A 12,100-nucleotide genomic window follows, 5' to 3' on the forward strand; every position below is an offset into this window, starting at 1 on the left:
TGCTCTCTAACGTTTTGGTACTCAGCTACCCCATACACAAAAACACTGCCCCTGTTTTCCCTCCCTGCATACTCCTTTAGTGCCATGGTGTCCCCACGGCAACCTCTATTTACAACACTTGACTGCAGAAGGGAGCTCATTTTAGCAACAGCTGTGAATGTTGGAAGCACTCACACAATGGATGAGTGGCCACAAGACACAAAACTGAACCGGGACAGCAAAGTGTAGAAAGGATTCTTTTAATGTTTTTGATTAATAGTACGTGTGTACAGTTGTGTGGAAAAACAGTTAAGTTGAAATATTTCAAAACTAGCATTCAACTATGCTAACTTTTAAATAATCAAGAAGCACAAAAAAGATTCTCCAACATATGTTGAAAGATTTCCACTAATCACTACAATTAATCTCTTTATAAAATGTGGCCAACTGTCAAATCCTAAATTAAACATCTTATTTTATGTACCAGAATCTTAATGCTGGGTTTACTTGGCAATCGGTCTTAATTCCTCACTCAGTGTCCAGAGTACACATAAAAGAAAAAGCATTCCACCCTATCTGCACTCTCCTCCAGCCTCCCTCTCTTGAATCCTCTTGACACATGCAGTCATGTTGTCCACTTGTGGACAGTGACAAAGAGGCACGCGGCAACAGTAACACACCAGTCATGTCCAGAGCAAATAAAAGTTTCCCTATAAACAATACACGAAGCCGACTTCCCCCCAAAACAGGGGAAAAAAACAATCTAACTTCCCTCATGACAGCTGTTCTGAACAAATACATATGGAAACATGGTCAAAATTAAGTTGTACCATCGCAGTCAACTGTCAGTGCTCCAAACTGGAACTACCAATAGTGGAGCCAGTTATTAAAAGAATGGTGCATTCTGAGGTACAAGCACTAAATTTGGCATGGATTTACCTTTGGATTCCCTCTTTCAGAAAAACATGTTAGTTAAAATACTGTGGCAAATAGAAATTGAATATTTTTGTAACAATTGAGTGTATGGCCACCATCTTTACAAATGGCTGCCATTCTGGACTTTTCTTGTGGTTAACATGCTTTTCTGCGTTGTACATCAATGCCAAATTTGGACAAAATGCATAATTTGACTGAAATATATCAACCTAAGCTGAAATCTGGTAGAGAGGCCAGCTTTTAACTGAGTTAAATATACTTGTGGATAAGATCGGACTAGTTTAAAAAAATATATATATAATTTTTCTTTCCTTAAAATTAAAAAAAATCCTACTACTGCAAAGTACCACAAATAACGTATTGTTCATCTTTACTATCTGACATTTACATTTGAGAAGTTTTAAATGATTAAACTTTAAGTTTTTTTTTTCTTCTTTTTTAGCTTTTGTTTATTGCAAAGACCAAGCACGCGATCATTTTGGTCTTCTCTCACAGCCTGTAGTCCCTAAAGTAGAGCTAAACAGTAGGCATCTGACCAGGTGTCATTGCGGTTTTCCTCTGGAAGAATGTAGTAAACCTTGTTGAGTCTACCGGCTTTCTTGGTTGCACATTTCCTACACTGATGTAATATGTTAACCATTTCTTTTAAAAAAGGATCTGAGTTTAGTATTCTATTTTGATTGGAGCACCTTCCTTTGGCTGTTGATGCTGTCAGGCATATGTCCTGTAGTCAAGATGACACTGAATGGACTTAACAATCATTGTCCATTGTTTGCTCAGTGCAGGGATTACAAGGAAAACCATTGTGTCAATCATTGACATTGGTCAAAACTAAATGTTAAAGAAAAATAATTAACAAAAATGAATGAATCTCATTTCCTGTTACTTGCATTTTTATTTAGATCCTTAAGACAACCACAGTTTCAAAAAGGTGCCTTAATTTAAGCATAATTGTATTTAATTAGCACATTATAATTCTATGAATGACATATTAGACCATTCTACTTCCATTGTGGACCAAGAAAGTAAATTTCAGTCCATGTGAAAATGTGCATCTCAGTTCACTTGCAAATGAACCCTGGTGCAGTTCACAACAGTATGAATGCAAATGGACGGTCAAAGGTCAAAGGACTGAAGAACGGAAGGAGACCACAAAAAGTAATAATATATTTTATTTGAAAGCGCCTTTCAAAACACTCAAGGACACTGTACAAGTAAAATATATATATACAGTATATATAAAAGTAAATCAAAGAAGTCCTGTAAATTACCAGAAGCACTAAAAATAAAAACATCTCACAGTTTGAATCTAGAGAAGTATGGTTGACGGCAAAGTAGGAAGATGATTTTGGATTTTTCCTTATTCCTTGCTTTGAGTCAGTGCTCATTTTAGGAAATACTGTCCTTAAACAAATAGCTGTTGTATCTAAGTAATTTTCTAATTGGTTTTCTTCACTTGGTGTTAAAAAAAGACCATACCAAATTAGGTTGTAGACATGTTACCATTCATTAACAACCAAGTCAACAGGATGATTCTAGTACAAAAGCACACTTACATATTGGTACCTGATGACATTTAAAACACATTCTCTGCCCTCTGTTGTTAATACAATCATGTAAAAATACCTCAATTTTAAGGGGGGAACTCAGTTTTTAGGACTGCATTCAAGAGATGTTCTGGGTAAACAAGCTGAAGGACAACAGAGGGAGGGACAATAAACGGAGGAAACAATAGCTGACTCCTGATGGGATAAAGTATCTGCAGATGAAGACTATGAAGAAGAACGATGTGGGAGCGGGTGGAGTCCAACACCAGAACGGAAGAGGAGGAGGGATGGTCTGTTTTCTATTCTCTTAGATGTTGTTTTAATTAGGGAGAACTTTAAGAAGAGAGGATAGAAAAAAAAGAAAACTTGCTACTGAAGTTGTTGCCACAACTTGCAAGCAAACAAGTTCTATAACTTAAATAAAAATACTATAAAGCATCACAGTTAAGAATAAGTCTTTATGATTTTTTATTTTATTATAGAATTTATCCGCATGTTTTGATTGCCGATTGGCCTTGAAGGAAACACATAAACATATGCCATATAAAGATTGACCATTTTTACTTGTTACTTCCAAAAGTGATCCAAAAATGAACTTTAAAAAATATTGCAATCGATATAAAAGTTACAATAAATGCCTAAAATATGCAGAGGTTAAGAAATTCCCTGATTACATTTTAAGAATCCCTGTTGCCCGTGTCACTTGAGTGTCTCAGACATCCATCGAGCTCTTCCACAGACACATGCAGCCCATCTGTGCTAGTCTTTGACAAGCCTGCATACCACAGAGACCAATATATGACAGCAGGCTTCCAGAAATAAAACCCTGTGGCCCATAGCAGCTGCATAAAACAGAAAGCTACAGTCTAATGTGAAAACTTCACAAAGTAGTCATTTATGACCACCTCTTTGTTGTTAATATAGTTTGCTTGGGATTTTTGCTAAGCAGATACAGAGGTAGGCTAGTAAAAGACCTGATAATGCAACAAGGCAGAAGGAGAGAATCACTCTATAAATAAAGTGTAGCATGGCTCAGATGGAACTCTACATATCTTTAGAATGGATATTCCCGTCACCACTCCTACTGCGACTCCACACAAGGCAACAAGATGAATCATCCAGATACTAGTCTTAAAATAAACTTCAAATATTTACAACATACATCCCAATCCCTTGTAAAAATGGAGGCCGTTTTTGTAGCAAGGTACCCTTCAACCCTACGCTGGACTGGCAATCTGTCCAGGGCGTGGCCCACTATCGTCCAAACACTAGACTTCAGCAACCCCTGAACAGGAATAAGCAGGTATACAAATTATATATGAATATATATGTTTTTTTTTTTTATTTTCATCAAGACAATCATAAAAAGATCCCCCAGATTTATTTTTATTTCTTGGCTCTTGGGGTAAAGCTCTCACTGCAAGAGTGACGTACACAGAACCCAGAGAAACTCTGAAAGATCTACTGACAACAAACACAGCGATGTGCTTGCCGGCGCCTCTGTAGAGCTCTCCAAAACATATAAATCCAAACTACTTGCTCAACATCATCCATGTTTTCCATGATGTAGCAACGAATGAATTCTAGAACAACTTCAGCGATTGTTCCGTGTCAAGGAGTTGAGCAGTAAATATGACGGACGTCAAAAGTAAGGCGGCAGACAACAATATGATGCGCCTTGCGCCTTCAGTGTGAATGCAGCTTCAGTCCCATGCACTTATATGAGTGCTGCAGGTTTTTGGGTTTTTTGGGCATGTGAAGGGTTGTAGACAGAAGCGGCCACATCTTAAGGGGAGTACAGGTGTGTCTTTTAATTACTTTGAGGCTTATATAACCCTCTTAAGGAACGCTGTAAAATGAAATGTACAATTGTGGGGAATAGGGCCAGTGTTTCAAGAAGTATCAATAAGGTATAGAGCAGGGTTAGGCAACTCCAGGCCTCGAGGGCCTCATTCCTGCATGATTTACAACATATCCTGCTCTGATATGTTGTAATTGGCTGGACACACCTGGACCAAGTAATCAGTTATGAGTATGGCTTGGATACCTGGAAATCATGCAGACACGGAGGCCCTTGAGGCATGGAGTTGCCCATCCTTGGTATAGAGAGTACTGGTCCCTTGTTGATCATAGGCAAAATGCTGCACGCACAGGATGTGCACGTGATGTGTGCCAATAGGATGACCTAGAATGCCTGCACAAACTATACTCTGATGGTCTAATGTCCTCATTTCTAATAGTCAGGGGGGTTGGAAAACTTGAAAAATCTACACGGAACGCCTGTGTCTCACCTACTTAATTTATCCCCATGTGTGCTAAGTGACAGCTACATGTCAATTGCAGCATGCCTGAAGAAAAAATTGCGCATAAACATTTTAACTCTATGGGCTTACCAAGTAGTCTATAATTTTGGTCTTTTTTTGCGGGCCACCTGTGTCCTATGAATATTTGGCCATTTTCTCACGCAGACACCCCATATTCATCTGTAAGGGTAATTGTGAAGCTTGACCACCAGAAAAGAAATGACAGAAACTGTGAGAAAACAGTGAAACTAGAGATTTGAACTTTGAACCAGACAGACAGTTTAATTGATGGGAAACGTCCAAATGGACAAACCTGCAACACTATGCGCCCATCTGATTGCATAGTTATTATAGCTGCACAAGAGCACAGAGACAGGGTTCTTTAGCCAGGCGGTAATTAACTCTGGGCGGGTGCCAAACAGTTAGTTGTTTATCAGTCCTGAAATGCACACAACTGGGAATTTGCTATTTTTAAACTAAACACATTCAAAACAAGTAATAAGAGCATAGACACTGAAAAGCAAAATATGGAACCATGTAACAAATACACAGACTACTGCAGCAAACAAGACTATTGGTGTTTGTGTGCAAGACATTAACTTTTATTTAGTACTTTTTGACTTTTGTTGAATGTAGAAACAGGAAATATACAAAGTTTAAAAACAAATGGCTCCATGTTTGTTGTTGTATCCTTCATGTGGAAAAAGTCATAAAACAAATAATCTCACATAATTATGTATACTATTCTTTTTTATATAGGAACAGGCAGATCAAAGGGCACACATCTTCAAGTAAAACTGTGGTAGCTTAGTGAAATACTTCCAAGAGCTAAAATGACAGATAATAAGCAACAAACGTTGTTGAATTGTAAGTTTGCATGACAGAGTTTCCTCAAAATTCTTTCATTATGGCAGCTCGTGCATCCTGAAACGCACCAAAACACCGTTAATCAGAATCAGCATGAGTCAATCTTATTCAGCACACATGTGAGCACAAAGTTAGACTGTCACAAAACACACTTACGCACGCTAGGTCCAGACATGCAGAGAAAAAATAAAAGAAATGGTTGTCTGTACCACAGAATGAATTAAACAGACATAGAAGGCATGTGACACGTATTCAAGAATGAGCTAAACACTCATTGTTGAACATGCGCTTAGCCCATGGTGTTCACACTGGACAAACAGGGAAGGGCTTCTTCTTTCTCTGTTTACTAGCACAGGTCCATCACCAGCAGGTGGAAGAGGCTTGGTGTGAAATGCCAAAGTGGTGCAAATCTCATTAAATTTGGTTTCAAGCTTCTTCTTTCACAGCACCATCCTGGTATAAGAAAGATTTTGTGTCATAGAATTATGGAATTAATTACGTAGCTACGTGTGAACACGATAATTTTGAACATGGAAGCCAGAAACATGCATTTATGCACGTTTAAGATACGGTTGCAATTACAACTGCCACCCCACAATGGGGAGGCATCAAGATTTCACGCCGTTGCACAAATTTTTTGAAAATCGTTGGTGTGATCACGAATGTAGACTCCCGAACTACCGGGCCGCTGGTGGCCAGTGCCACTTGACATGGACGACCGCCGTCCGGAGACATTTAGACATTGTTCAATCAGAGCTGCTGCACATTGGCCTATGGCCACCTAGCTGTTGCCCGAATTTGTAATAGTGCCATCTCCTTCTGTCACTGCCTGCCACCACTAACCAGTGTCAAATTTTAGAGAAAAAAAATCATCCGGTCACCATAAAATTTTTACTTTTTTTTTTTTTTTCAAACCTGTATGGCCAATGTGTGGCGAATAAAAATATGCTTCACGATTACAAATGCTGCCGTGTGACCACCTGCTGAATTTGCTGAAAAACTTGCATTCAGGTCGCCACAAGGTGGCATCTTAGGATATGTGACCATAGTCTAAAGGTGCATTCACACCAAAGTCGATTCGCACAGCGGAGGGAACCAGTTTCAATATTAAGTCAATGGAACAGACACAACATGAGACAATCTGAAGTCCTGCGGTGCAATTTGAGTGACGGGCACGGTGTGGCGGTCTGGCAGCAGCTTGATTGGGGCTGTGAGATGCGAATTGGGCGGCGGAGCCAAAATTTAAATATCTGAAGTTTAACAGGTACAACGCACCTGCCAATCAGGAACTCAGCTCTGGGCACGAGACGTTTTCAGTGACTCAATCAGCGAGTAGAATACTACTCCAAAGCGAGCATTTTTGTCCTGAACTTCCCTATATTTTTTCAAGCTGTTGGAGCCACAGGTTTGCAGAGCTCGTCCGGCTAATTTGGGGAGAAGCAAGGATACACTCTGGACAGATCGCTGGCTTTCACTCCCGCTCACTCGCTCGATATTCCGGCAGACAGAGAGCCGCAGCGGGGTACAGAGGCTGCCGGCTCGAGCCTCATCAAGACATTAAAAAAAAGGAAAAAGGTCTCATAATTTTATTTTTTCCCCTTCGGGTTAATAGTAGACAGTGAGCATTCAAGCTCAGCCACAGAGACACAGACACACAGAGGAAACAGCTGTCATACAGACACAACCCCCAGAGTGAGATAGAAGCCCCCGGTACTGGGAAAACTTTTTAACAATCACACAAACCCAAACATGGAGATGTTTTAAATAAACCTGATCTCTCAACGTCATCTGTGTCTTCAACACATTCTAAGTGAGATATCCACACACACCTCTACTCATAGCAATCATCCTAAAAACATTAGCTGGGAGCACCAGTAGCTCAGGCAGCCGGTTAGCAGTGAATTCGCAGCGCAGGGAAAGTGGGGAAGGCCACTCAAAGTTGATGCACAAATTGCGTGTGAATACACCTTTATGTAGACTTTTCTTCTAAGGTGACTGAGGGCGGTGTGAACGTAGCTTAAAATGTTCCGTTAACAAATTTGCTCAAAAGGACCCAATCAAGCTTTTTTATATTTCTTATAGGATATTTTTTTTGCACAAACAGATGAAAAAAAAAAAAACTTAAACATGAAAATAGCCACCAATCTTCATGAGATTTTTCACCTTCTTCTGGGGATTTGAACATAAACTCAACACTGTATCACTTCTAAAATTAACTTTATTAGTGCTATTAGCAACCATGTGTGTTAGCATGCTTCTGCAGGTCGGACACCAGTGTCACGGAGGTGGTAATGAAACACACAGAAGTCCTGAGGGATCTAATCCACAACTGTACTTCACTGCTTTAAATTGTTTTTGCTGCATCTGTTGACTCAGTAATCAGCATCTGCTTCTTATAAAAGGAAAGGTCAGCAAAGAAAACAGCCATGTGTTAAAAACAACTGCTCAATCATAGGCATCTTACTGATAACAAAATTAATAAGATTCGGTCATGGTTTGGGGTCATTTAAATGTCGTTTTGCTCTTTGAGGTAATATTGTCTTTGAATACAGAGAAACTCTTCCGATACTAGGGTGCGTACTTACTTATCTAAAAGTTTTAAGGCCAGGAACTGAGGTTTCATTGGTTCTTTGATCGTTCTTCCACATCTTAAGCAGACAATAAAAGGCTTAAATAATACTGGCAAAAGCCCACTAAAGCACAGACGGCTCAAATGGCCATATCCAAGAACAAAAGTACTGCACTTCCTGTTGCTTTCACGAACATTCACATTCCAAACGGGATGTTTTTGTGACTTACCACGGTTTTATGAATCGTGTTTCATTAAAATGGTGCTAGGTAGTAAAGCAGTTATAGCCTGTGGGATGACGAAGGAGAAATCCCAACACAAAGCGGTGGCTGTGGCAACAGAGGTGGAGAAAACAATCTGTTACAAAGCAGGTCGAAACCTTGCAACTTTAAGGGTTATCTGCTTGGCTAGAGATGGTTGTTAAGAGTTTAAAGTTTAAAAGACCGTAAAAGATCAGACGAAAAACATTCAGTCTTTGCTCATTTCTTTTAGAAGTGCTGCTTATCAGATTCCACACCTATCATCAGCGAAACGCCCAGTAAGTTCACCCTGTTACGTTCACTGAAATTCCTATGAAGATTATCAAAATTATTATAATGTTTGTAGTGATAAAGTTTGAGCCCCTTCATGTCAGAGCTATATTTGGATCTGACAAAGTCAGCAACAATTAGATCTGAGTGCATAACTACGATTATGTAATGCATTTATTGTCACATCACAGTGGAGGACATCAAGAATATCTACTTGCAACAGAGACAGTCAACACCAATGACATCAGCTTTGGACAAATGACCTCAAGGAATAGAAAACTGATACAGAGCAGTCTGGTTGCTGCTCTCTCTTAAATAAAAAACACCATAACTGATGCTTGACTTTATTTGTATAAAGAAATAACTCTGCTTTAAAGACCCACTTTGATTTAAAAAAAAAAAAATTTTGGTGTTTTTAACATGTTCTTGTGGCATTTTTCTCATGATGGCAGACATTTATAAAGAAAATTAAGCTAAAAATTGCATTTCTGAGTATTTCTGTATTTAAATAGGACCAGATGAAAAAATCTTGTTGGAAAAAGAGTGTATTTGTAACATAGAAAATACACTGGGTTGGCCACAAGCTCCTTGCTCCGCTCCATTTTTATGCATCCACTTAAAGGCAAAATAGATCCATGTACATCTTTGTTTTCCTTGTTTGAGCTAGTATCTGGCTCAAAACTGTACCACTGGACAGCTCCAATATTCCTTGCCATTTTTGTTGCTAATGTTAGGTTGGGGTTCTGAGGGGCTGTAAGTTAGTGTTAGAGGTTGTAAACATAGAGCTCTCAGCAACTGGGAAGGGCAGGGGTGCTCCAAGTCAATGGTACCGCCCACAACTCAGAGGTGAATTGCCGCTTTTTTGTGTGTGTGTGGGGGGGGGGGGTAAAACAGCATAACCATGATTAAAAGACCACTTTAAAGCAGACTTGAACCTTATTCCACATCCAAAACCATTTTTTTATAAATACGAAGTTGAAGTGGTCATTCGTTGATATCATTAAGAAATATTGCCCTCATATGCATTGATGCAACATAACAGATTAAAAATTTAAAGGCGCCATACCATGAAAAATCTACTTTTTGAGCTTTTAAGTGTATCGTACTGTTGATTCCTCGCTTAAACAACCTCAAAGCGGTATTTTGATCCGTCCACACATTTCTGAGTAAAAATCCGTTGCCACCAGCAGCCCCTCTCATACCCACGAGTGGGTCTTCACGACCTCACGTCACAATGTGAGACAGCCCCTTCTAGGAAGAGTCTGACCTTCCACAGGCTAACACGGAAACTTTCTCCGGAAAGCTAGCAGTTCGAGCTAGTGGCGATCAACGAATGGATCCTCAACGTATCCGATCCTAAACAATGAATTGGGAGAATTGGTGATAAGGAGATTATATCATCATTTCAATAAATCCTGAAATGCTCATCTGGCGGCATACACAAGGAGGGAAAGGCGGTGCCTTAGAGATCGAGTCATTTAACTTCTGGGTATGAAAATAGTTCACAAAAAACTCATATTTCATAAATAAATTGTTTTTTTAGTGTTCCATAATACATGATCATTTATATGGATATAATTTACTCTGAAACACGAAAGAAAATGACAATATGGCCCCTTTAAGAAAAAAAAAATCCAGTGTTTCTTCATAAGATTTTATGCAAGTCTACTAAAAAAAAAAAAAAAAAAAAAAGATAAGTGCATTTTTATGTACATTGGGTAAAATCCATAATAACTGTTTTATACTTCAATGTAAAATCTGACAGATGTGTTGTTGAAGTATAAAGCAGAGAACAACTACACCAAAGGCTATACTGTGATGTGAGACAAATCTTCATTTTGAGTCTTAAGTATTGAAAATATGAGCAAAAATATATTCACAGAATCAATGACCTCACCTTTTTTGCAGACAGGACCTACTCCCTGTTCCCATATGAAGAATTCTATGTCACAAATGAGGCCAGAGCTCACTAAACACACTGAGGAAGACACATTTGAGTCCAAAACTGCCGCACTGACCAATGTCAGTGTGGCAGTAATGACCCGCGACTCTACATATAGTTTTTGATCTGCCACATCAATATGTCCCTGTTCTAATTTATGTATTTATTTTTATTTACTTATAATATTGAGTCCTGTTTTGAAATTAAAAACTGTTTGATTTCTTTTATTTTCTTCCTTTGTATTAGTTTTACTGTCTTGTGCATTTCTTCAGTTTTAATATTCTAACTGTGTGGAGTTAATTTTACACTATATTTTTTTAACTAGTTGTATTCTATATCAATGTAAGCCTTTTTAAAAAAAAATTATACCCAATATTTCCAGTGTCTCCAGCAATCTGAAAACGCTTCTATTGTTCTTTCCTTCGTTTTTATGTTTATCTGACTATTTTCAAAAAGAGTGTGTGCATATGTTTTTTTTTTTTTTTTGGGTGGATTCTCATCAAACCCCTTGAGATATAACATTTGACTGATATTTGTTAGCTAGGTGTGATGTAATCGCAAGTGTGCTACAGAACAGTAAAGAAGTGTTTGCACATTGTGTCAAACTTAAGGTCAGAGGTCATATCCATAATAGAATGTTTAATTTAGCATATAAATATAATATAACTGATTTATAATGACATATCTAAATCTAAAATGACAATTAGTTCAAATTTAAAATTCCCACTTCTATATATACTTTACAAGCAGTGCAGGAGTGGCTGCAGTTTTGGGGGAATAAACCTGAAATATATTCCCACTGTGACCTGAGGTGTGTTCAGGCTTAGCTTAAATTTAATGGGATAAATGATTAGTTTAAAAAAAACAGGAAATGTAACTTTGATTGGTGCTGTTACAGCCATGCGCTTTGATTTATGAGAAGAGTCGAACAACAAAGTTATTATTGAGCCCAAAAAGTTTTAACAAAAAACAATATATATAGTAATTATTTTACTTAATTCTTTATTCTAATAAAAATGTAGTTCTAACATAGCTGAATAAATGGAAATCTCCTCAGACTAATGTGATTCCATAAAGTCTGTCTTTCTACTCACCCAGTAGGAGGCTTAGACTCCGTCATTGTAGTGATTCCTAAAGGCACAAGTGAACAGCGGCGTCCCAAAATCCGCTATTACCAACAATCCATTGCGATAAAAGATCGTCTGTGGAGAAAAATATATTTATAATTAAAACAAATTATCATTCAAGTCTGCCAACGGAACACCTCTGTTAAGTTTTTTTGTTTAGCAGAAGCGACAAAGGCGTTTCATAGACTCAACAAGTGACAGCGCGCGCGCGCGCAGATAACAGTCCGCGGTGACCGCAAAAGTCCCACAGTCCGAGACGGAAACGCGCTTTAAATACTGTTTTTTGCTTAATTTTACTTA

General features: G+C 38.4%; 1 protein-coding gene across 4 annotated transcripts in view; it reads right to left on the reverse strand.

The window, feature by feature from the left end:
* cobl (cordon-bleu WH2 repeat protein) overlaps positions 1-12,100 on the reverse strand; it is a 57,895-nt gene that overhangs the window by 45,312 nt on the left and 483 nt on the right. For all 4 annotated transcript variants that reach the window (XM_024267169.2, XM_024267168.2, XM_024267170.2 and 1 more), the window contains exon 2: positions 11,768-11,875. In XM_024267169.2, coding sequence (XP_024122937.1) covers positions 11,768-11,793 — 26 coding nt within the window. In that variant the 5' untranslated portion in view covers positions 11,794-11,875. The remainder of the gene's footprint in view (positions 1-11,767; positions 11,876-12,100) is intronic.

This window comes from Oryzias melastigma, linkage group LG16 (assembly GCF_002922805.2).
Source record: "Oryzias melastigma strain HK-1 linkage group LG16, ASM292280v2, whole genome shotgun sequence".
Lineage (NCBI taxonomy): Eukaryota > Metazoa > Chordata > Actinopteri > Beloniformes > Adrianichthyidae > Oryzias > Oryzias melastigma.